General features: G+C 32.9%; 3 protein-coding genes and 1 pseudogene across 4 annotated transcripts; 2 read left to right on the top strand and 2 right to left on the bottom strand.

Annotated features, from left to right (window-relative positions):
- Positions 1-4,974: 4,974 nt before the first annotated feature.
- On the bottom strand, positions 4,975-7,885 carry LOC125867323 (receptor protein kinase-like protein ZAR1). The gene is made up of 2 exons (XM_049547776.1): positions 6,137-7,885; positions 4,975-6,010 (listed from the first exon to the last, which is right to left on the bottom strand). Exons 1-2 carry the CDS (start codon positions 7,608-7,610, stop codon positions 5,340-5,342), a joined length of 2,145 nt encoding a protein of 714 aa, XP_049403733.1. The 5' UTR covers positions 7,611-7,885; the 3' UTR covers positions 4,975-5,339.
- Positions 7,886-11,551: 3,666 nt separating this feature from the next.
- LOC125867640 (uncharacterized) lies at positions 11,552-22,710 on the top strand. 2 transcript variants are annotated; one of them, XM_049548197.1, is made up of 13 exons: positions 11,552-11,753; positions 11,837-11,935; positions 12,026-12,110; positions 13,061-13,130; positions 13,978-14,038; positions 14,151-14,204; positions 15,147-15,303; positions 15,381-15,471; positions 15,602-15,711; positions 18,865-18,971; positions 19,772-19,882; positions 19,975-20,119; positions 22,569-22,710. In XM_049548197.1, exons 1-12 carry the CDS (start codon positions 11,664-11,666, stop codon positions 20,092-20,094), a joined length of 1,155 nt encoding a protein of 384 aa, XP_049404154.1. In that variant the 5' UTR covers positions 11,552-11,663; the 3' UTR covers positions 20,095-20,119; positions 22,569-22,710. The 2 variants fall into 2 exon arrangements, with proteins under 2 accessions (XP_049404154.1, XP_049404153.1); XM_049548196.1 differs by lacking the exon at positions 22,569-22,710 and having other exon boundaries at positions 19,975-20,370.
- Positions 16,215-18,545, top strand: LOC125867638 (uncharacterized; annotated as a pseudogene).
- On the bottom strand, positions 22,409-24,877 carry LOC125867641 (reticulon-like protein B9). Its single transcript, XM_049548198.1, has 5 exons — positions 24,676-24,877; positions 23,682-23,862; positions 23,326-23,455; positions 23,156-23,225; positions 22,409-22,712 (listed from the first exon to the last, which is right to left on the bottom strand). The coding sequence occupies exons 1-5, from the start codon at positions 24,785-24,787 to the stop codon at positions 22,543-22,545; spliced, it is 663 nt and encodes a 220-aa protein (XP_049404155.1). The 5' UTR covers positions 24,788-24,877; the 3' UTR covers positions 22,409-22,542.
- Positions 24,878-26,257: the final 1,380 nt, after the last annotated feature.

The following is a 26,257-nucleotide window of genomic DNA, read 5'->3' on the forward strand; positions in this document are numbered from 1 at the left end:
GGGCAATAATCCCAACATAATTTGTTCATTTCTAAGAGCTCAACCCCGAAATCTTTAATTGAAGATAAAGTGATCACTATCATCTCACCACAATCCACATGGTTGATGGCTAATACATTATTATCACTAGGGGATAAGGCACAAGTACCCCCCTAGACTATGACCGAAATTCTAGAGACACATCTTAACTAAACTAAGGTCCTATTATCCCCTGAACTTTTTTTTTTTGTAATTTTATATACCCTTTTGGCCTAACGTGGCCTCCAAACATCTCTCACGCGCCTCACCTAAGTGGAGTCACGGAGTGTGCCACGTAAACCAAAAGGTGTACAAAATTACACGAAAAATGAGTTAAAGGGGGTAATAGGACCTTAGATTAGTTAAGGTGTGTCTCTGAGATTTCGATCATAATCTAGGGGTACTTGTCTCTTATCCCTTATCACTAGGATGCTAAGAACTATTTGTACTAAAAGAAAAATGTACATTTACAATCATTAAGTCAACAATGATGAATGAATTATGTATATAATTTTAACTATGAAAGCTAGCTAGCTAGCTAATATTGTGTATTAAAGGAGTAACAACAAAGGACAATGCCCATGAGAAGCAAGCTGTAACATATCCAAGTCTTTGATTGATTCTTTAATTTGTTGCCCTAATTTTCTAATACAAGAAAAATATAGCAATTGAAGTCACTTGAGGGGACACTTTCCCAATTTGAATATGGCCCATTATTTGTGGACTTTCCACTACTATATATCAAAGTATGGTGACATCTACTCTTCTTTTTAACTACAAAAGAATCATTACCGCGAGACATAAAGGAGGAGGTCATAAGTATTTATATAGTGAAATTGATTTTCGACAGAATGAAAAAGACATGTAATAGAATCGTAACCATGTGTTGCTTCATGCAAAGATAGTCAAACAAAGAAAAAAAATATCTGAAATACACGATTTTAAAGTCAAAATTTTCTTTTACTATAAATTTCATTGTTGTCGATATTGACATGTAGAACAGGACTCTATCAAACTATGGAGTGAGTGATTGTGTTACTAATCTGTAGCTAAATAGATCGTAACTAACAAAAAAATTATAATTCTTCGATAATCCATCATTAAATAGAATACTAACATTTTCTATTTGTCGCCGAGGGTGTGGATGGTTATAATGTCCCATCTTTAATCAGAAGTCTCTGATTTGAGTTATGAGTATGGAAATATCCTAATAGGTAAGATATTCCTCTTTAGTGAGTCTTACTTGGCTCAATTTGGATTAATCAAACCCCCAATAATGATGGATATCTGATACCGACCCAATATTTATGTATTAAAAAGGGATAAGGGTCTCCAAAATATCTCAACTTTGGTCGGATTTGTTATTGCGATACTAAACTTTCATAAGGACTTATTACCTCCCTAGACTATTTAATACCGTATTTTTTACCCCCCTGAACTATTTAATAGTGTATTTTAAAGGTATATATGTGCCCACGTGGACACATTACTATTTATAATTTTGCATTATTTTTTATGTCCACGTGGGCAAATATATATGTTTAAAATACAGTATTAAATAGTCTAGGGAAGTAATAGGTCCTCATGAAAGTTTAGTATCGCAACAACAAATTCGACCAAAGTTGAGATATTTTTCAGACCCTTATCCCTATTAAAAATGATTACTTCATCTGCCAAAAAATTAACAAAATTCTTAATGTAATTATTTGGTGAATCGTATCTACTATTCTTGACTAGGAATATTAAAATTCTAAAATATTGGGAAAAAAGTTGTTGATTGATCCTAATTAATTATACACGAGATCAATTTTTTAATGCTTCTTTTTATTGGTTAAAACTATATGTTGGAAAAAATATTGGTAAAATTCAACTTTTATTCTAACCTTTAATCAATTAAACTATATGTTATTGACCCCTTCATGCATAAAAGATGTTTTATTTGACTATTTATAAAATTATATTACAGTACAAGCTTAACGATAACACATGATTAATTGAATGGTAAATCGATCAATAATTATGATAGATGAAAATTTTATTTTCAAGAAAGACAAAGTTAACCTTTTGATGATTTTCTTGATAATTTTAACGATTATTTGTTTTTGTTTATTATTATCATGTACAAAATTATTATTTATGTTATTGAATTAATCTTTCAAGTAGGTATACTAAAATTCTCCCATTGTAGTTGGCATGAATGGCGCAATTATTATTACATTCCGACAATAAAGTTTTATTTTAAAAAGTCAAATATTATGCAAGTAAAGTAAAAAGAAACTAAGACCAAGAATATGTCAAGCTTTATACACACACACAAAAAAAGATAAAATTTATTTAAAGGTGTACAGCCATAAAGTTTCAACTAATTAAAAAGACCAACCATATCCAAATAAAAACCCTTTAGATTTTATTTTATTTTTGCATTTTCATATATAGTCATTAAGGGTGTGTTTGGTAGTTGGAAAATATTTTTCATAAAAAAAGGTGTTTTTTCACTTATTTTTTAATATTTGATAAGCAAATAAAAAATATTGTCTCAAAAACAATTTTACATTTATAATCTAGGCAAATATTATGGGATTGACAGTTGAGGTCGAGCTAATGGGTATGGGTGTGGGGTTTATATAATAGTGAAGCTAAGAATTTCGATAAAAATGTTCAAGATTTTAATGTATATATATAACTTTCCAACAAAAGGTGTTCGACTAACAATCCTTCAATCTATATAGCTACGCTACTAGGGCGATGGGGTGGGGGTGAGGGGGTGGGGGGTTGGTGATTGAGATGAGATAATCAATATGAAATGTTACTTATTATGAAATTTGTTTTTCTACCTTTAACAAAAAAATCATTTTCTCATTTCTAAGATCATCTTGTTATCTTAAAAGTAAATATTTTCTAAAAAAATTGACCAATCAACATGAAAAAATATATATATTTTTCTCCATACCAAACACACACTAAGAATACTATTACTTCTAAAAGCTGCCATACTTTTATGTCTCTATGCATAGCTACCTACTAAATGTCAATAAGTTTCAATCTACCTGTAACACATTATTGTCTTTTGGCCAAAGTTCATGTGCTCTATGGACTATAGCTAGCTTTATAGTCATCACCAAGAAGTTGATCATTGTATGGAATATGAATAATTTATATTTGAAAAATATTTAGAGGTCTATCTTCGTAAACATAATTTAAATTTGTCCCATAGGGTTACATTATCATCGAACCTAAAAACGTATGTATCATATAACTGGTGTTATGTTTAGTTATAAAATTCTTTGTTTTTCTCTCCCATATATTATGTGCATACTTTTTTCGAAAGATTGTCAACCTAGAACCTGTCAGTCCTTCTTTTTTGTGACTCGCCTTCATTGGTCAGCCCTTCATCATGAGCGTCACATCTGACGTTGTTGGATCTTGTTTAAAATGACAACATGTGTGTGACGACCACACTGATCTTTTTCAATATATGTGTGTGCACGAAAAAAAAAACATAAAAAACTTTATAGATATATAATTCTGAACTCATTAACTCTAAATTCTATACAATGATGTTATCTAAACAATGATGTTACAACCAAGAAGGCAAATGTATATTATTTCCTTCGTTTTAATTTATTTGCTTGGTTTTGACTTGACATAAAATTTAAGAAAATAAAGAAGATTTTTGAATCTTGTGGTCTCAACTAAAAATATGTAGAATGTATTAAAATGTTTTTTACTCTTATGGTATTAAACATGTCACGTAGAAAGTTAGAATTCAAGAATTGCTCAAAAATGAAAAAGACACTTTTTTACACGGACTATAAATAAAATTAAGACAAATAAATTGAGACGGAGAAAGTTTTTGAGATATACTAGCTATTGAAAACTTTTCATATCAAACATGCTCCTTTAAGAGATTGGTAGTATGACACAATCAAGAATCAATAAAATTGTTTGATGAAACTAGAAAGGAAAAAGATCAATAATCAAACAGATTTATTTTTTATACAGAAATAAATGTACTAAAAAGTAATCTGAAAAAAGGTCCACAAGTTTTTATTTGCAATAATTAATTTGCATTTTATTCTCATGATTAAATTTAGCCTCTTTTTTCCTTCAATTCAAGAAACATTTTTAGATGGCATCCTAGGTGCATGCATCAAAATAATAATTTCATTTATGTCTTTTTTTATGTTGTTGATTAAAAAATTTATGAACAATTATCTTTTGGATTATTTGATAGCGTAAATATTATTTATACAGTCAATATTATGCAAGACAAGCTCATTCATGTGCTCTTCTAGGTTACTAACCTCATTTTTAAACAAACGATTATTATTTGTAATTATCTTTTAGGTAATTTGATAACGTAAATATTTGTACACTATCATCATAATAGAAGTTAAGACTTGTGAGCTTGGCTTGCAACCTGCAGCGTAACGTTTAAAGTTGACATCATGTGATTTGGATGTTACGTTTTCAAGCTGGGGAAACCTTTTACAGAAATGTAAGATAAAACTGTGTACATAAGATTCAATGTGGTGAATCTTTCCTTAAACTCCATGCATATGGCAGAAAGCTTTATGCACCATAATTACCCTTTAACTTGACCTCAACTTGCATTTAGATACCGTTCAATTTTGAATGTGCACAAATTTATATTAAGTTAACAAGTAACATATGCATCCTATATGCGTTCAACTTTGAATGTGCACAAATTTATATTAAGTTAATAAGTAACATATGCATCCTATATGCGTCCTACATGATAATTTACGTATTCTACGTATCGTTCAGTGCATCTCAGTGTTCAAAGTTACCATAAACAAACAACCAATAACTGTAAAACTGAGATAAGGGTAGATGACAAAATCATGCAGCTGTCACAAAATGCATTTATTAGTAGTACTACAAGACATTAATATCTTTTTGTTAAAAGAATTTCATTTACTGACAAAGAATATTGACAAAAATAGTACCAACACTTGCAGACTCACACCAGACATATAGTTAGTGCTTACACCTATCTTATTTATTATTTTGACAATCATTTTTATTTACATAAACTCATTTGTGACACAAAAAGATGAATAGTAGTAGTAATAAAGAAAACAAATAACTTATGTTCATCAATAGAAGGAAACAACAAATAGACACAAAAAAAACCTTGCAATTAGAGAGCAAGAACGCCAATATTCAAACAGACAAGTGAGGATTACTACTGTTAGTCAATATGATCGCGCGCCAAGCAGTGATCGTGCTCCATAGTTATTGGTTAGATGCTGTGATCCTTACTGCAATGTGAAGCCTTCAGGTTCTGTTTCGATCGTTCATTCAGAGGCAGCTTGCAGTCTTTCTAATGCATCAGATATGTGTCTCATTGAAGGTCTCCTCTCCGGGCTGCTGTGAACACACGCCATTGCAATCTTCAAAACCGCGATCATTTCCTCTTCTTTATCAGCATCTTGAGCTAAATATGAGTCCAATACATCCGAAAGTGGCTTCTTCTCTTCAATGCACCAGTGAATCCAGTTTACTAGATCCATTTCTGTAGAACCTACTTGGATAATCGGGGTTCTTCCCGTGATCATTTCAAGCAAGATCACTCCATACGAGTAAATGTCCCATTTTTGTGATGGTTTCACCACTTTCAATGCTTCGGGAGCTTGGTAGCAAGAGCCAGATGTTGTAGTTGATGTAACTGTCCCGGACTCTGATGGTGCACTGCCTTGCTTACTTTGTTGTGGTTTCTCAGAGGTCATGTGGTTGGATTGCAACGTAGGAGATGCTCCGGCTATATTAGCAAGACGTCCAAGTCCAAAGTCGGAGATTTTGGGCTCCATGTCGTGTCCAAGTAATATATTAGATGGCTTTAGATCACCATGAACATATTTCTTGGGACTGTACTCATGTAAATAAACCAAACCTTTTGCAGTACCCTTCATTATTTTCAGTCGAATGGACCACGAAAGCGGTGTAAATGACACCATACCAGGTTTTCCTAAGAATTGATTACACAAGCAAAAAGACAAGTTAACAACTTAATAATCACGAAAGTTTAAAACAGTTGTGGAAATCAAAGAAAAAAGGATAAACGAGAAGGCAACAGCCTGAGTTTGAAGCGTACCGTGAATTGCAGTGGTAAGGTTTCCATTTGGAATGAAGTCATATATCAGTAGCTTCTCGTCGACAGACCAATAATAGGCACGAAGAGTCACGATATTTTGATGTCTCAGTTTTCCAATTGCTTCGACCTCCGTCTGGAATTCCTTAAATCTCTGCGAACCACCCTCGCCTAATCTCCTCACAGCCAAGTTAAGTCCGTCTTCAAGCACAACTTTGTACACAATGCCGATACCACTTTTACCAAGAACAAAAGCAGATGCCTTGAGAAGTTCATCAAGATCAAATGCCACTTGATTATCAAGTGCCACTAGATCATATTGTTCAACATTTTCCGATAACGTCTCCGACTCATCCTTCCTAAAACATAAACACTCTTTCCTTCCTTTCCCTCCCCCCTTATGAAAACCAAATCCGGATTCATCCTTTTTCCTCCCACAACCACAGATTCTCGAATAACAATACGAGAATAACAACCCAATAACACAAATCCCCACCACATCCCCCACGATTATTGCGATTACAGCACCTCTACTCAGACCCCTACCATTCCCATCCCCTCCAGCACCATCTAAGGGAGGTACGTTATTAGGCAAGAAAGGTTCCGAGGACGGTGAACTTGCGTCACTTTGCGCAGAACACTGGTTTTTCAACGGAGGTCCACAAAGCTCAGGATTTCCAATAAAAGCAGTAGGTCCTCTGTTAATCAGAGCACCATTTTGTGGAATTGGACCACTCAAATTGTTATAAGTCAAATCAATATACACCTTCTCAGGAAGATTACCAAGACTAGCCGGAATCGAACCACTAAACATATTATGAGACAAATCAACAGTCCCTTTCAAATTAGACAAATTTCCCAAATCACTTGGAATTTTACCATCAAATTTGTTGAATCCAAGATCAAGTTCTTCCAATGCAGACAAATTACCCCCAAACCCCTCAGGTACAACACCAGTAAAGTTATTATGACTTAAATGAAGAAACTTCAATCTCTTACACTGAAGTAATGTTATAGGCACAGACCCATTCAAGAAATTATGTGATAAATCCAAAGTTTGAAGATAATTTAGCTTCCCAACCTCAATAGGTATAACCCCAGAAAAGGAATTCCCATAAAGAACCAAACTTTGCAAACCTTGAACCTCAAAAAGCTCAACAGGTAAACTACCAGAAAACAAATTACTTCTCAAATTAACATGTCTAAGCTCAGTAAGAGATCCAAGACTAGAAGAAAGAAACCCAGTGAGTTTCTTTTTAGGTATACTAACAGATACAACTTTTAGGTCTTTGCATGTAACACCATTCCAAGAACAAGGGGTTTCATCAGAAAAGTTCCAATTTTTAAGTGACCCTTCAGGGTCTTGTCCAATACCTTTTTTGAATGACCAAAGAGCTATTCCTTCATCATTCAAAGAAGTAACAAAAACACAACTACACAGAATCAAGAAAATGCAAAAAAACAAAAAAGATTGCATTTTTATCTACAAATATGATGAAATCAAGAACAGTGACAGCTGAAAAATGAAAAATGAGCAAAAGGGTGTCTCAAAGACCTTACCTTTTGTACACCAGATAACCAAGAATGGAGCTTAAGAGAGAAAAAAGAGTGTGAAAGGTGAGACTTTTGAGAGTGAGAAAAGGTAAAGTTGATTTCAGCTAAGAAAATAAAGAGACGTTGGGAAAATAGATTAATGTTTTTCTCAACTTTTGGGAAAAACAAACAGAAGAAAGAACTAAAAAGAAGCTTTAATGTAGTATATCAATGTAGTGGGGTTATAAGGATATATATGGGACAATATTAGGACCCATTAAGGTAAATGTAGAAAAAACAAGATTTTTTGAAACAGTTGAGATAATAACAACAATTGCACCAACGAGAGCTGTGATGGAGTGATAACTATTTATTTATCCTTAACGAACGTCTCGTGTTTGAGTCCTCTTGGATACATAATTCCTTTTGTTAGGGAGTCTTTAGAACATTTATGAAAGGAACATTAACAATAATAATAGACAGCGATAAAGTTCTTTTGGGTATGAAGTCGCTATGGTAAAACATGATTCAAAACATTTATGAAAGGAACAAATAGACAACAAATGATTTTAGATATCAAAAGCAAGAAACTATATGAATAGAGTTAATACTATGATAGACACGATGCTCTACCACCAAGACTAATCACGTTAAAAAATAAGAGATGTTCAACTATTTGTTAAGCTTCTACTCTAATCATAACCTTCATACCTTCCTATTTAAGGTGGAAAAAAAATGAGAAAAATATTACGCCGATATTATTTTTATTTTTACGTAAATTTTAATCACATTTTGGGTACTGAAGTAATGCATGCTTAGATGGATACCTTCCGATGAAATCTGTATTATAAGAATTTATCATGAATTAATAAAATTTATGTTGATTTTTAGTTACCATAATTCTTCTCTTTTAATTTATTGGATTTGAGATAGGCAATTTAAAGTTGCTAGTATAGGCGTCAAATCTAATTGAATCAACTACACTCTAAATTAATTAGAATCAATGAATGATCTAGTTTTTGAAACCTTTCTCTAACTTTATGATGTGATGAGTTTATATTCAGATGTCAAATTTAATTGATTAAATTAAAATAATAATAATAAGAATTTTGTATATATCAATCTAATCAAACAGAATGAACAATTATCACCATCTAGTTGTTTCTCTCTCTTTTACAATCAATATTACTATTACACTCCCTTCCATAATAAATGGTTTTCGATTCTATGAATAGAAGCTTTTGAGAGCCATCGATTTATAATCTACGACATATTTTAATCCACCAAGTAAGAGTCTTTTAACGTTCAATAACATATTTGTATAGTCATTAAAATCTCATTATAATATATTTTACATCTTCTTTCATCTTTTCTCTCTCTCTATATATATACACATATATATATACTAATCAATTATTTTTACATAAATCAAAAAATAAATTATTATTTTTTCTAGAAATTGGAAATATGTACCAAGTGATGGACCATACCTTATGAAAAGAAACATAAATTAAAGAAATGACAACTCACAACAAGTTAGGTTTGGGGTAACTCTATTATCTTATCAACAAAATGGTAAAAGTACAAACTAGCTAATTTTGTAATAATAAACAAAACTTGAGGACCACTTTTTTGTTTTCTGTTTTTTGAGGGGTTAGAATTACAAGAAGAGATGTAGGGTCAAGATTTAAAGTTGGTAAAAAAGTGTCTACATATGACAGTGAGGATTGTCTTTATATTGTTGGACAATTGAGTTAAAAATAATCTATTGTTAATTAGCAAAATTAAATAATAGTTAGTTAACAGATTTCTATAAAAGCATGCACTTTGACTGACTGATTAATCACTCTACATGCTTTATTTGACCTAAAAATATTCTTCATGCCTTAGGTGAAGTGATTTCTAAATGTCTTGAGATGATTTCGGAATTAAAGTCTTACGTGATTAACACTTTAATAAATCGAGAATTTATCAAAAATAATATTTCTAATCCTCACAAAGATAAAGTTTACGTACAATCAGGGGCGGAGCCACCTTATACTAAGGGGGTTCACCCCTTCGGCAGAAAATTATCTTATTTATACTTGGTTAAAATAATTTTTTATGTATATATAGTAGATGTCAAATCCCCTTCGGCTACTTCATTTGTCTATTTTTATAGATTTTGAACCCGCTTATTGAAAATTTTGGTTTCGTCGCTGCGTACAATATGACCTTTTTTGTGAGAATATTATCCTGATATGTTTTACTATTATATAAAAGATTGTATTCTCAATACTAAGCCTCAAAAGAGAACATTTTTTTTTTTAATTTGCTATGGTTAATTGGTAAAAAAGTATAATATAGAGTACATGTGGATCCAATAATTTTGTCTAAGAAATTCTTCCTATTTTTGTTTTGTTTTTCTTTTATTTACTTTTAAAATTGCCTCTAAATATACAAGTTGGTCCCAATATTACATAATAATCATAGCCCAAATGAAATAGATGCCGTCCACTTTATTTTATATAATATAAAAAAAGCATTTCTAAGTAAATTTGGATAATATCAATCAATCAACTATTGTTTTATTCTCTCAAAACAATGCCAAATTAGTTGATGTACATAGGACTTGATATGTGATGAGACAATATTTTGGAAGTTAATATAGCAAACCGTTCGTTAGAAGTTCTACGTAATATAGAAATAGTGAAAACTTAGTATATCAAATAGTTCGTTAGAAGTATTATACAATTGTCGCAATAGTAAGATGTTGTTATATGGTAGAAGACAGTGATGAACTCAAGATTTTCACTAAGAAGGTCTAAAATATAAAAAAGTAAACACATGAAAAATTGAAGAGAGTTCAACATACATACATATATATAAGATTTTTTTTTTAACTATATATAACTAATGTAATTGTCTATCGAATGGAGTTCAGATGAACCACCTCAACTCTACCTGTCTCAGCCACTAATAGGTCACTTGGTTAAAGCAAAAAAAAAAAAAAAAATTACAAGAAAATTAAGATTGATTATTAAATTCTATGTTATTTAATTATTTCTTAAACTTTGTACATAATAATTCTACGCTACGTGCAAATAATCACAAATGATCTATTCAAAATTCATAATCTAGCGTGATTAAAGGAGCAGTCACGGAAAATAGTCAAATAGACCTAATTTCTAAGTCATTTTTCTAATTAAAATATATCTTTACTAACTGACTAAAATTTCAAGTCATTGAATTGTTTTCAATTAATTGATTATATAGTTTTTTTGATGTATTATATTATCAACCAAAACGTCATTTGAAATATTAACATTATCATGTTGAATTACTCGCTCAAATTATTTGTCGTAATTTCTAATAATAATTATTTTAAGTTATCTGTCATTTTAAATTTAAGATAAAAGCATGGTTGATCGGGTTGACAAATCAATCATCAGAAGTGATTCGAGTGCTTTTCATCAAATGACATATGCATTTTCTTCACATTTATATTAAGTAGTAACTGTTCTTGAATATGACACACACTTTAATTAGGGTAGATAATACATAAATATAGTCAATATTTAATGAAAAAATTATATCTTTAAAACATAGATAAGAGTAAAATATTAAAACACATTTCTTAATTAAGATTTTATTAAAAAGTGTGTAAAAGAGAAAAATCAATACTTAACTAGTATTATTTGCTTATTTTCATAGCCTATTTGTGAAATTATATTGGTGTGTTTGTTATAGTAGTAACTAATGTGGCAATAAAGTATTTTAATTTGATTTTCTAGTAATTTATATTCTTAATTTTATTTTATTTTAAAAAAAATTTAAGACATAATTTAGTGATGCAATTAATTAACGAGCTTTGCTAATCACATTATGGTAATTTTCTAAATTTCTGGTAGTGCAACCAACGACGCCGTTTCGACGCAATCAATTTGACGGAAAAAGTAGACAAAAAATCTAGCGAACTGATCGTATTCGTCCATTGACGGCGACGGCGACGGCGACGATGACCGATAGTTGCCGCCGAGCTCTTGTGGAAGCTATACATTCGTCTCCTACTCAAGCTGTTATTTATCTCTCCGGCGGAGCCTCTCAGGTCTCTAGATTTGTTTTGTGATAAGTTTGTTGTTTTAGCTGAATTTAACTGTTAACATCACTTTATGTTATGAATTTGTACAGGCGCTGGGGTGGTTGATGTCAGTTCCGGGAGCATCGAACACTGTGCTTGAATCTGTGGTTACATATTCCAGAATGTCTATGATTCAATTACTTGGCAAGGTAGTTTGATTTTCAAGTTTAATCATTGATTTTGCAATTATTGCGATTTCACTGCTAAGAAATTGTGTTTTTCATTTTTTACTGGAACAGGTTCCTGCTCAAGCTGCTAGTTCGCAAACGGCGGAGGAAATGGCATTGTTGGCTTATAATAGAGCATTAAAGCTTTCTAAACCAGGTAGTGATTTTGAATCTATTGGAATTTTGTGTTTGATTGTGGATTTTATGGTGTTATCTTGTACATTTATCTCTTAGCTAAACTAATTTGGCCACACATTTCTAAAAATTTTCTAGTTTAGTTGAGAGATTTGAAAAAACTGTCTATGTGAGCTCAAAGAATAGTCAGTTCCAAGCAAAAAGGAGGTAGGTAAATAGTTTAAATATGCTAGGGATGTGAACATACTAACAATAAGGCAAAAGATCTCATCAGAACTCGGAAGTTAAGCATGCTTAGGCGAGTGTAATACTAGTGTGTAACCTCAGGGGAAGTCCTCATGTTGCATCTTTTGCTGAACCTTACTAGTTTAGGGCCGATTTTACTTGATTGATAGTTAAGCATGTAGAGAACGATTAAAAAGATAAAACTTTCTAGTGTCAAATTGATGTGATTGGAAAACAATGAACAGACGGTTCATATCCTAGATGACTGCTTGATTAATCAGGAGTGATTTATTTGATATATGTGTTTGTAATAATTTGAATGCCATGCATAAATGATGAAGGTTTTCGGTTTTCCTATTATGACAAGCTATAATGACATTCTAGTGTGTGAAACTTGTGCTTGCTACTGAAGATGTATAAAGGCAATAGGTACAACCGAGAAGCCAAAGGGGGTACCAAAAAAAAAAGTAACTAGGTGTATCCGTATAGGTTTATTATTACTCTATGTAATAAATATTCTCTCTCACAAAAAGGAGGCACCCTAATTTTATCTTTCTTCCTCATTTTTATATTGGATTGTGTGCATGGTCGTAAAACAGTGAGGTCACTTTGATTCAAAGTCATCTGACTATTTTACACCTAGATGTGTATTACAAAGTTTCACCATTTATTATTAAGTAGCTTTTTATTCCTTGATATGTGTTGTTTTATTTAAATGACGTGATTTCAATTTGTTTGATTATACAGGTTCACCAGTTCTAGGTGTGGGTTTTACTGGTGCCTTGGCTAGTGCACAACCAAAACGTGGAGATCATAGGTATTCTCATAGCATCAGTCAGTCTGTCCTGATATATCTTTTCAGATTCTTATTCCCTTAGGAGCAACTTGCATTCAGGAATTATCATTTTTGTTTCATATGTTCACTAGGAGGGGAATAAACTGGTTTTCTTTTAATGATTCACGTGAGATTTCTATTCTATAAGAAGAGGTGACTATCCTGATTACCATTTGCTTTTACGACAACATGAAATGGATCAGATTAAGGCAAACCATAGTATATGCTAAGATGTATTTGTTTATTCCTCTTTGAAAAATGGAGCTGGTCGACTAAAAGGTAGTCATTCAAGCACAAGATAATATTAATGACAACAGTTTCCTGCTTGATCTTGATGTCTAGAATGTTGTGAAAATAACTGTTTTTCTCGTTGGTTGAAGACATGCCAAAAGATTCTGCAGTCAGGAATAGTATATTTGTCTGCGTTGATGAACCTTATGCTAATATTTCATGCACATCCTACTTTTTAAGTTGGTATCAACTAAGCACAAATTTTGTTGACATCTTATATGTATGGACGTTAAGAACAAGGATTCTTCTTTCTGAAAATGTGGTTGAGTTGTGTTCATATTAGAATCATTTCATCCGTCAGCTGTATCCCCTAAAGGGAAGAATAAAAGCACCAAACTTTGCCTTTTTAATCAAGTTTGAAAGATCTGTATCCCTTCAAAGACACTTGTGGACCGTGTTTGGATCTCTACAAAGATGCCTTTTTCCCAATTAATTGGCATTCCTAGCATTGGAATTTTGATTTGAGAACTTATTCCTCATTCAGTTGTACTTCAAAATTTGGATCTCTTTCTGAGCCTTAGTAGTGCTTTATGAGTAGGTTTCACGTGTCAACCAGAACATCTGACCGGTTTTGGACCTCGACGGTTACTTTGACTAAGGTATTATTCATGCATGTTTCTCCTTGAGTCATCTTTACCTTCTTTATATTAGGGTCTTTGGATTTCAATGACTGAAGTTCTGCTTTTGCTTAAACTGAATGGATGGATACAGGGTCTGCGAACTCGTGAGCAGGAAGATGGAGTCTCGAGTCAATACTTAATCAAGGTGTGTATAAAATTTTGATAGAATTTCTAAAAGAGGAACCAGAACATTTCATACTCCCATTTGGGTAATTAAACAAGTTCAACATACAACTGCGCTGGTTAAATCAACTAAATGTACATAACCTAAACGAAATGCATCGTGCATGGCCAATTTGGAAATTCAAAGGTTCCAATTCTTTTTAGGTATTTCTCTATTTTCATAGCCAATGCTAGATGGTACTTATTATAGTGTTCTGATGGGATCCGGTGCGTTATGCTGCTTATTATAGTGTTCGATGAATGTGTATATTATATAACTGTGCTCCTTGACGTAAATAATCAAAACTTAAACATTTCCAGTTTTTCTGTCAAAGTTCTTAATTCTGCCTTTTATGTATTTCCCCAATTATCAAAACCAAAGCTAGATGCTACTTATTATAGTATATAATGAATGTTATAATACTAGGCTCCTTAATGTATTATATATACAAAATAATCAAAACTTAAACATTCCCAGATAGTATTCCCTAGTAGAAGCCATACTTTATTGCATTATCTTGATATTGGGTGGGTTCAAGTTAAATGTGTTATGGAAGGTTACATTGAATGGGCTTGTTTTCTCTATCATTTATCCATGCTTGTTTGTCCGGGGAGATAATAATATTTTCTCTTAGGTTTTGCAGCTATATATTTGTGTATCTTACAACTGAATGAGTCTATTAAGTGGATACGTTTTTTGCTTGTTTGAGCACCATTGAGACTTTAAGACAATCACCGATAACCAGTAGAGTTTTTGTTCGAAGTGTGGGTTTGTAGATGCCTAAAATGTAACTGTCTGCAGTTGAAATTTTCTGTAGATCCTCTTTGACGCATTATTCAGTAGTATTTGCTAATCCTTCTATGCTGGAACTTTCATCAAATCCATCCCGTAGATTATTATATTAGCTTCTGTCTTCTGGTTCAGGCAATTGCAAATGCTAGCAAGGTTCCAGGAACTTTTGTTCCAGACTTGACTGAATCAGAAGTTCCAGATGAATATGAAATGAAATTTGATGAAGAAGAAGAGCTAAAGCAACTTCTCAGTGGGATTATATGCTTCAAAGTGTATCCTTTCTCAAGTGGTATGTGTTAATGCGATCAACATAGCACATTCAGAAGCCAACAATTCACTGCATATGTTGATACATGAGTTTTGCAGACACGTCTAATGTAGAGAGGAAAATAATCCTGTCTGGTTCCTTTAATCCATTGCATGATGGTCACCTTAAGCTCTTGGAAATTGCAACTAGGTACACATCTCTAACATCAAACATGGTTTTCAACTATTGAAAAGATTGATTTTTTGTAAGCATCACGAAAGATCTGTTTATCACTTAAGGAATTACATCTTATAGCAGAATGCCAAATTTTTTCATGCAGTATTTGCGGTGGTGGATATCCATGTTTTGAGTTGTCAGCTGTCAATGCAGACAAACCTCCATTGGAAATACCTCAAATCAATGATCGTGTTAAACAATTTGAAAAAGTTGGTAAGATTCTAAAGTATGATACTTTACACACACAGATAGTAAGAGTTGAAAGTTGGTAAGATTCTAAAATATGATACTTTACACACACAGATAGTAAGAATTGAAAAACGGCTACAATGACCTGTTTTTTAAATTCTTTGTCAAGCTTCTCAAAGGCATAGAATGCTAAACTGTACTTTGAGGTTATTTCCTTCCAGAAACTAATCTATAAATCGCCACTCAGTCTTTGATGCAATACAAATAGGAAAACAAGAAAAGGAAATTCGAGAGAAGTATATGCATTCACTATAGTTTATCCATAGTGGTTTCATATCTAAGTATTATTACTAGTAGAATAGGAATAGGTATACACAATCCTACTTAGAATAGGAATAGGAATGTAAATAGTACATGGTATCCTACTTGATGAAAAAGGATTATAATGTAGTGTCCTCGTAGGAAAAGGAGTCTAATTTAATGTCTATAAATAGGGTTTCAATGTAATAATATAGACACACAATTCAATAATACTCCTCTCCTATATTTCTCACATGGTTTCAGAGCTTGTACTCAATTAAGTATAAACATATTGTGTGTTGTGACATATTGCCGATTTTCACATATCTGCAAATCCCAATATGGATCTCTTACAATCCTACCCCGACAATGAAATCGCTGAATCGCCGCCACAAAACCGTAATTCCCAATTTTCTGACCAAAATCCTTCGCCTGATTCTTCCCCAATCCGAATGCTTCCTTCTAAATCCGCTGCCCCTAAAGTTGACGACACCATGCTATCCCTAGCAGTCACTGGCGAAGCTGCCAGAGCTCAATCCAAACCCCTTGACCCGACCCAACACCTCGTTGGATTCAACTCGATGCACGAACAACTATGGGCACCAATTTGTGGCCCAGCTCACCCGTACACAAAGGACCGGTTAGCTCAAGGACTCAGAAATCACAAGCTAGGGTTCGTTGAGGACGCGTCCATTGAATCCTTTGTATTTGACGAGCAGTACAATACTTTTCAGAAGTATGAGTATGCCGCTGATCCCTCTCAAAATAGCTACATCGGTGATTTGGAAAAAAATGAAGGGATGTGATGCTATTTCTGTGTATAACATACCACAGCATGAACAGAAGAAGAGGAAGTTAGAGAAAAAGAAGGAAAATATGGAGGAGGAAGATGATGAGCAGGAAGTGGATATGACGGAAGTTGATAATCCATCCACAGACATGGGGTTGATGAAGAACAGGAAGAGTCCATGGGCTGGAAAGAAAGAAGGGTTACAAGTGGAATTATCTGAGGAGCAGAAAAAGTATGCTGAAGAATATGCTAAGAAGAAGGGTGAAGAAAGAGGTGGTGATAAAGATAAGGCGGAGCCTATGGTTGAAAAGAACACATTTCATGGTAAAGAGGAAAAGAATTATCAGGGCAGGTTTTGGATTGCTCCACCGAAGGATGCAAAGGCTGCTAATGATCACTGTTTTATACCAAAGAGATATAAAACACGAAAGGGGTTTCATCTATTAGGTTTTTCCCTAAGCATGGTCATTTGATTTTGTCAGCTGGGATGGATACAAAGGTGAAGATTTGGGATGTTTACAATTCTGGTAAATGTATGAGGACTTACATGGGGCATACAAAGGCAGTGAGGGATATTTGGTTTAGCAATGACGGGTCAAAGTTTTTGACAGCTGGATATGATAAGCAATTAAGTATTGGGATACAGAAACAGGACAAGTAATTCAAACGTTCTCGACGGGTAAGATACCGTATGTGGTGAGTCTTAATCCTGATGAGGATAAGCAGAATGTGCTTTTGGCTGGTATGAGTGATAAGAAGATTGTGCAGTGGGATATAAACAGTGGACAGATTACACAAGAGTACGATCAACATCTGGGGGCAGTTAATACAATTACCTTTGTGGATAATAATAAGAGGTTTGTGACCTCTAGTGATGATAAATCACTATGTGTTTGGGAATATGGTATTCCGGTTGTTATTAAGTATATAAGTGAACCCCATATGCATTCCATGCCATCTATTTCGCCCCATCCAAATGGGAATTGGATTGCAGCACAAAGTCTGGATAACCAGATTCTTATTTATAGTACGCAAGAGAGATTTCAGCTGAATAAAAAGAAAAGATTTGCCGGACACATTGTTGCTGGTTATGCCTGCCAGGTCAATTTCTCACTAGATGGACGGTTCGTCTTGTCAGGAGATGGTAAAGGCAGATGCTGGTTTTGGGATTGGAAATCGTGTAAGGCATTCAGAACTCTTAAGTGCCATGAAGGGGTCTGTATTGGTGCAGAGTGGCATCCTCTGGAACAAAGTAAAGTTGCTACATGTGGTTGGGATGGTTTGATCAAGCTGGGACTAGTTTTTGGGCAGCCATTTCTGTCTCTGCATTTATTGCTAGGGCAACTTGTTCAATATCAGTTGGTTAGAGGAATCAAGACTCTTATACGCAGTGGGTGGTCAACTCGTCTGGGACACGTTGTCTAGCGGGACCAAGCTATGAATGAATTTGTTGGTCAATGCTAGTCTTTACCTCTGTAAAGCAGGTTTTCTTCTCAGATGGTTTTCTTTGGTTGAGGTTGTACCAGTAGTTACTAACAGAGGACACATGTAACTTTCAGCAAGTTATGATATTCCATAAGACAAGTTAGTTCGAAAATCAGTTGCATTTTCTTCTGTCAATGTCATGCACGAATGAAGTTTATGTTGTATATTGTTTTCGTTATTTCAATTTCTTTTTTCCGCCCTGGCCTTCCAACATAGGATTGTGTATACCTATTCCTATTCTAACAATTACATTCTTACCCTGTTTTCATATTCAAAATATGCTGATGTTTGAATGGTTTCTGTTGGTGTTTTTAAAAATGGGGCAGCAAAAAGAATTGATAGAAATATCTCTCAATGGATTGAAATGATTTTCAATAGCTTTCAATAATTTTATCAAGCATTGAGGGCTTTAAATGGCCAACATAAAATGCATAATCTACATAATTTGAAATTTGAAAAAACAATCTAAAATATCTCAACAACTCAAACAACTTAACTAAAATTTGAAATTCAAATTATCCTAAACAAAACAACTTATTTTGCTAAAAAATACTGCAGTGACTTGAAGCAAATTTCAACAGTTTCGGCCTTTGAAAATTCAGGAAAGACGGTCATAGTGTCTAACCAGCCATATTTTTACAAGAAAGCAGAACTTTTTCCTGGGAGTGCTTTTGTCATTGGTGCAGACACAGTTGCAAGACTTGTACATGTAAGGTTCTTTCATTTGCTTCTACAAGATTGAGATTACATAAGATCAAGAATTTAGTAAATTCGATAAAGCTCCAACCTTTTTCTGAATGGCAAACACGTTGTCTTCCAAGAACACTGGGAAAGTGTACTCCATATTTTGTTCTTTTGATGATAGTGAACAAAAACGCTGCATTGTTGGCGGTAGTTGATAGTCTGGTGGTCTATTTTCTTAATCTATTCGTGTGTTCTCGTCTATTACAATTCATGGTCTTATCCACTAAGTTTGGGAATACAATTATTGGGAGGAAGAGAATTTTCCCAAGAAAGGTCGAAGAGGCCAGCGTAAAAGCACAGAAAGGGAAGCAACTTGTCCACAAGCTTGATGTTCAAATAGTGGTCTTATTTTCCTAGTAGCTGGTTTTGAGTTCCCTTAGTTCAGCTACTCAAGGGCAAATCAATGTTCATAAGGCACTAAGCTACTGACGCTTAGTTAGGCCAGAAAGAGTTTCAAGTCAGGTTTTGAATTTGTGATAGAAAATCCAGCTATACCGCTGGTTTATAAGAGTATTTCCTAACCAACACCTGATGCAAGTTATATTCATGTATAAAAACACTAGCACTCAAATATAAGATTAAGTGTATACGAAGGAGATGAAACAAAAGTATGTACTCGGAAATACCAAAAGTTTTCCTTATTTGTGATTCAAGTTCTGAATTTTGCATAATCAACTTTGCTGATAAATGGGGTGATAACCTGCTATATAAATAGGAAGGTTCCCAAAAGTGTATGTACTGATCTTTGCAAGTTGCTCTTTCCAGCCAAAGTACTATGGTAATGACTATGGAAAGATGTTGGAGATACTTCTGGGATGTAAAAACACGGGATGTACTTTCCTAGTGGGTGGTAGAAATGTTGATGGAACTTTCAAGGTACACTAACAAACTCTATGCAACCGTCATGTATCATAACACTTCATCTTTTCGAAACTCTTATGAATTCTATATCATGCCTATTTCTGTAGGTTCTTGAGGATTTCGACATCCCAGCAGAGCTAAAAGACATGTTTGTGCCTATACCAGTCGAGAAATTCCGTGTGGATATATCATCCACTGAAATTCGAAAGACTCAAGGACTCTTGTAAGGTCGTTTGCATCATTTTCACTCAGGTATCTGCATTGGTACTTCGCTTCATTTAAACAATTAGTTCTATCTATGTAACATGAAAATAAGCGCCAAAAAGGAAAAAAACAGAAAGCTTTATCCATTTTCATCGTTGGCTCTTTCCAGTCTCAACAGAACTGAGAATTTGTGGAATTGTTGTTCTCTGAGTTGAGTTTCCTTACTAACATATGTATATTAAACAGTTCTTGGTTTTAAACATAATCAGATTCTGTCGATTTTACACCCAAATCGTTGATTTAACCTTTTTTTTCTTCATTATGATGTTTTCTGGGGTATTGCTTACAGTCTACTCAGAAAAAATAGCTGACTAAGAATTGTACAATTGAACATTGCCATCGAAGTATTACAATGACATGTAATCGAGCTATCACTCGCCCCCTCCCCCATTACAAGTAGAGCATATGCAGAAGGAAAGATGTTTCTCAGCAAGACTTATAGTCTAGTGGTATCAGTGGGAGTCATCTTCCACGCAATAAGCGTGGATTTGATTCTCACTATTTCCTTTTTCACTAGTCAGGCGCCACAGACAGCACCACAGCCTGCACCATAGTTATCGGTATGAGTTGTTGCTTCTTTCTCTTTAGAAACACCATCTGCACAAGAGAAAATGATTGTTGAAATGATACACAAGCAAACCAAAATCATCAACCACAGACTCCAAATGCCAACATTTGTTATAGCTTCAACACCCCTTGTTCCTGTTGCTGTCAATTCCCTAACCATGTTTTGTCTATTTTATCTAAGTGGTTTATAGGGAGTGATATGATAAGAGCAGTTTGACAAGACTTTCTTATCACAAAAAAATGAGTTTCTCTTATCAAGTGATGGCTTTTAAAGATGGTTGGAGACTTGATAATGAGTGGTTAAAATAAACTTCCTTGTCTTTTAGGTAAAGTGTTCTGATTTTTTTAGATAGTGCTTATCCAAATGGTAGAATACTTGGGCACATGGCTAAATGTAGTGTGAACAGATTCTTGATTGTGATTCACACAATGACAAAAAGTTGTTGAGCTTGATAGGAAAGTTTGAGAGATTAGGGGCGTTTGGCCATGAAAATTTCACCTTCAACTTTAACGTCAAATATTATTATTTTTCTCAAATCTCAACCAAATCATGTCCAAATGCCTTCTAAGCATCGCAATTGCCTATTTTTATAGTAATTGATTGATGAGCATTCACATTTATGGGATTATCCACTATTTAATTGACCCTTCATGAGACTTAGGGGTTCAACAACTTGATTTCTATATACTCTTGGGATTATCTGTTAATAACTTTAGTTAGGTCGTTTGCCTCGAAAAAGTTCATAGCATGTCATCTTTCTTCTTCAAAAAAAAAGTTACTCATGCACTACCATCACATAATAATAATAATATGACTTGAATTTATTTATTTATTCATATTTGACTAAGTTATTTATTGTCAACTTGTTTCTAAATATGTTACAACTTGGAGTGAGTTGTTGTACAATTTGATGTGAATTCCAATCATATAGTACAATTTATTTGTAGAATTCTACTTCCTCCATTTATAAATACATATCATGTGGTCGAGCTCGTCGCACAGGGCTTGCCTAGTGAAGGTTACCTCTCATGTGTGGTTTGCGAGCTATTGCATAGGAACGGAGTTTTATCCTGTGTGCACTCAAAGGGTAGCGATTGCAGATTCTGAAATTATAATTTCATGATAATTTAGTCTTTGCACCAAATGACCCCTAATAGTCTAATTATTTGAGGGTTGGGAACAAAAATAACATATTCAATGTAGTTCCATTAGTGAAGTATCAAAAGACATTCTTACCTCTATTTTATGAAGATAGAGAAACTATTTTCGATAGACGTTAGAGAACAAAAATATAAAGGAAAAAATGGTGGAAAGTATACCCCTTCCATATTAGGGTTATAGGTTTGAAAATTGGAAACATCAATAAAGACCAGTGACATGTGGACACTTGGTTTAAATTGTAACCACTAGCATACAAAAGATAACTTCATCGAAACTTCTAGATCTTCACATTCTTGTATGACACCTCCCCAACTAAGTCATGAGCCTTAATATGCTTGAATGGATATCGAATCGAGATCTTAAGTTTGAGTCCTAAGAAATAAAATTGCCTTTGATAGATAATATTTTACTGGCAAAATGAGACTTTTGATGTGAATTTGAATTAATTAAATCCTAAAGCGAACATCGAATCATGCACATGGAATAATGACAATTTCCTTTTACTTTCATATAATAATGTACTGAAAATATAGGTAATTACATCAACAAATACACAATTCTTTCATCATTGAACAATTTACATAAATTACAATTACATTTTTTCATAATTTAATTTAATTTATACACAATCCACAGCCAATTTTCTTGAACTTTTTTTTTCTTTCTAATTTTGAGAAATGACTCAAAACTTTTTCTTTTGCTTGACAGGTCCTCTTGGAATCTTATTGAGCACTTCAGTATCAAATTTATTGTAAAGTTTCTTCATATCTTGGTTACCTTGCCTTAATAAATAATCCACCTCATTATGATACCTTTCATATAAAGCTGGTAATGTTGCTAGGCAAACAAATCCTACAAACCAATTCAAAATAAATCGAGGAATTCAGATCTCTTGGCCACTTACAAAATCAATAGTAATAAAAAAAAAATTACAATTCGAATCATAATGTCACGAGTTTGGGGGAGGGGGGTTGTTGAATTTGTGATTTTAAATATGTCATGACGTTTCTAAGGTTGTAAGGGCTGAAATCATGAGAAATTTAGAAGATATAAGAATGTGTCATTCTATTTTTGAGATTATTTTCTTTCTTCTTAGTTTGTCTTGAAAAGAGTGACATATTTCTGTATTTGAAAAAAATTTAACTTTACTCATTTTACTCGTTGATGACATGATTTTATAATCACACAATTATCATGACATATTTAAAATCATGTCTAATCGAATATGTACATATAAAATGAAACGGACGGAGTAAATTATAAAAGAAAAATAAAATCCAAATTCCAAAACTTACCTAGGTACAATAAATTCAGAGAGCTGAAGTAACTTCCAATAACTGATAATATCCATAGGAAAGTGATTGCCTAAGTCCAAATAAACCAAAAATATTGGAGTTAAAGCAAAATTTTCAATAGAAAATAAAAATAAAAGAATTAAATGAAATTGCATATGATAAAAATGTACCAGGAAAAAATTTCTCAAATCTTTTCCAGAAGAAATTTCATAGAATTTCACCAATATAGAGTTGAATTTCCCACATAACCATCTAAATGTTGAATCAGATATCATAAATGCTCGAAAATTGGGAGGATTCCTGAAAAATTATGATTTTTTCACACTATCAGATCATCAAAAAGCCCTTCATAAAAATAGATGAATCCCTATACTCAAATTGAAATTTCCAACGTAATACCAATAATTCTGATGGGATGAATAAGACAAGTTATCTATTACAATAGATAAAATTGACCTAATAATATAGTATCTTTATACTATCGATGTATATAAGTTAAATTCGAGAATATATTGTGAAAATTTACCAATCAACAAATCCAGCTCCCATAGACCAAATGAAGAGAATTAACATGATGCTCATGGAAATATGACACAAAAGAGTCACAATATTATACTCCATAACTTCAAAAAGAGACCAAATTAGTGTGAATCCAATTAAAATTGATCCTGTTATTGCCTTGTCTCTCCATAACAATATGTCAGCAACTGTCAAAGAAGAAAAAAACATATTATTAAAAAAGAACAAAGAAATAACATGCAATATAGACTTATATATTGGTGTTCGAATAAAGTCTCATAATTTCAAAACTAAAAAAAAAAAGTTACATTTAAAGTATAGGGATAATCTTATTGATATATGTTGTTTTTGAAGAAAATTATATGAGTTTAACTCAAAACATACATTATCACACTATATTAAGAATTTCTTTAGAATATATGAGCTAATACATGAAAAAACTAAACACAGTGTTTCAATGGTTGCGGACGAGACTCTTGTCTACGTCTTATTATTCGGGGTGTACCAACAAAGTCTCACATTAAAAATTAATGAGAAAAATCTAGGGTTAAAATTTGCAAATAGACACTTTCAGTTGTCCTTGTCTGTGATTGAAAAATAGTCAATATCTTCGAGTTTTAAATTTCCACAAGTGAACCTCCCAAGATCATGTCCTAATCAGTACTCACTCGTGAAATTTGAAACTCATGTGACAATAATGTATCTATTTTTCAAAAACAAGGCCGAAAAGTAACAAGAAGGAGTTATTTCTACGGTGTTGGAATAATCTTAATGATTTTAAACTTCTTGGAGAAGATTATATCGATTTTGCACAAAACGAATATTATCACACCATGTTAATTAAGAATTTTTTCGTGCTAATTAGCCCAACATGCTTCAAGTGAAAGACATATTTGTTTACATAATTTAGATCGAAAATAATGAATTCAATTGAACACGCAAAAATATCCTGAATCTGCCTCTCTTCTAAACAAAATGAAGAAAAATTAAATGAATATTACCTTTTCCTCCTCCAAGAATTGCATGCATTGGCCTATTATGAGCCAAAGATCTTCTTGTGGGTGCCAAATGTGAAGGGTGTGGATCATCAGAATCAGAAGAATAAATTGGCATATTGTTTTTATAAATTATATGAACAATATTGAATTATTATGAGTAATAAAATTGTTGAAACTTGTTGGAGTTTGAATATAATAGAAAAGTAGTATGGTTTTAATTTTATTTATAGTTTGTTGTAATTCTAAATTTTGGAAGACAAGTAAGTATACATACAATACAACAAGCAAAGAAAGGAATAGCTTTAGCATGGCATTGAAGTTTTGCTTCACATAAGAAATCTAAGCTAGCTAACTTCTTTGTGGTTGTAGCATTATATTACTAATTCATCTTTCTTTAGCATGTGTGTGAGTTTTAACATATAGGTTACCACCGAAGGTTGTGGTGAGATGGATAGGATATCTCTTCATCGTTACTTAGAGGTCTCAATTACTAATTCATCTTCTTTGGCATGTGTATGTGTTTTAACGTATAACTTACCACCGAAGCTTGTGGTGAGATGGATAGGATATCTCATCATCGTTACCTAGAGGTTTTAGATTCAAACTTTTACAATGAAAAAAAATCTTGATAAGAAGTAGTGGCTGAGCCATTTTATGTATAAATTATTGTTTAGCCAGGTTTTATTTTACGTGTGTCTGTATTGTTTTATATTTTGACACCTCTCGGTAAAATTTCTCATTTTGCCACTAATAAAAAGTGTTTGTCTTTTTAATCGGTCATATGCAACGTGAATCTAAATTAGTCTAGACCTCCAAAGCGGTACCAAACACCAGATGAAAAATTTACATTAGTCACTACTAGTTGTAATTGCACGATTTAGCATTTAAATGGATTACTCTTTAGTTTTTGTTCTTCAAATGGGTTGATCTTTAACTTTTACCCCTAGAAATCGAACTTATACTTAGCGAAACATAAATTCTTTAAGGGCGCGAGTATAACTTATGAAATATTATGATGCAAAAATATAAACTATGTCCTACGAAAGAATTTTTTGCTTTAAGGGGTAAAAGTTAAAGACCAACACAAAATTGGGTCAAAAGTGCAAATGACAAATTATGATTTAACTAACTAAGCCCAATTTCTTTTGCAGGCCCATTTAGAATCAACCGGATTATACCAGGCAGAAATTGCATTAGGTAGCCACAGTTTAAACTTCAGTCTTCCTGTTAGAAGTGGACATTTGAACTGCACTAATGTTAAATACATTATAAAATTGGTTATTTTTTAAATAGAGGTCCTGAAAGCATTATTTCGCTCGTAGCTAACAGAACTATGTTGTTAATTCGTCATTAAATAGAGTTAGCAATGAATTGTGTTGTTTAATTATGAAATTTGTCCATCGCTAAATCTTGTTTTTTTTCTTAAGTAGTGCTAGCTTTATTTTGTATAATTTGTTGGTAAATTTTAATTTAAAGTAATCGAGTTAAGACATATATCAATGTCATGTCATTTTCCAATTTATTTATGCAATCTGAACATTAGACTTAAATGTCAACTTTTTGCAATAAAAGTTTCCATATTTAT

Source organism: Solanum stenotomum, chromosome 6, assembly GCF_019186545.1.
Source record: "Solanum stenotomum isolate F172 chromosome 6, ASM1918654v1, whole genome shotgun sequence".
In the NCBI taxonomy this organism is placed as follows: domain Eukaryota; kingdom Viridiplantae; phylum Streptophyta; class Magnoliopsida; order Solanales; family Solanaceae; genus Solanum; species Solanum stenotomum.

Excerpts from the sequence above, each read along its gene's own strand:
- LOC125867641 (XM_049548198.1), bottom strand. The coding sequence starts at position 24,787 with ATGCCAATTTATTCTTCTGATTCTGATGATCCACACCCTTCACATTTG. Across the intron at positions 23,863-24,675 it reads AATTCTTGGAGGAGGAAAAG|TTGCTGACATATTGTTATGG; the intron begins GTAATATTCATT and ends CTTCTTTGACAG. Across the intron at positions 23,456-23,681 it reads GGAGCTGGATTTGTTGATTG|GAATCCTCCCAATTTTCGAG; the intron begins GTAAATTTTCAC and ends ATAATTTTTCAG.
- LOC125867640 (XM_049548197.1), top strand. The coding sequence starts at position 11,664 with ATGACCGATAGTTGCCGCCGAGCTCTTGTGGAAGCTATACATTCGTCT. Across the intron at positions 15,712-18,864 it reads TAAACAATTTGAAAAAGTTG|GAAAGACGGTCATAGTGTCT; the intron begins GTAAGATTCTAA and ends TTGAAAATTCAG. Across the intron at positions 19,883-19,974 it reads ATGTTGATGGAACTTTCAAG|GTTCTTGAGGATTTCGACAT; the intron begins GTACACTAACAA and ends CTATTTCTGTAG.
- LOC125867323 (XM_049547776.1), bottom strand. The coding sequence starts at position 7,610 with ATGCAATCTTTTTTGTTTTTTTGCATTTTCTTGATTCTGTGTAGTTGT. Across the intron at positions 6,011-6,136 it reads CCTTACCACTGCAATTCACG|GAAAACCTGGTATGGTGTCA; the intron begins GTACGCTTCAAA and ends ATCAATTCTTAG.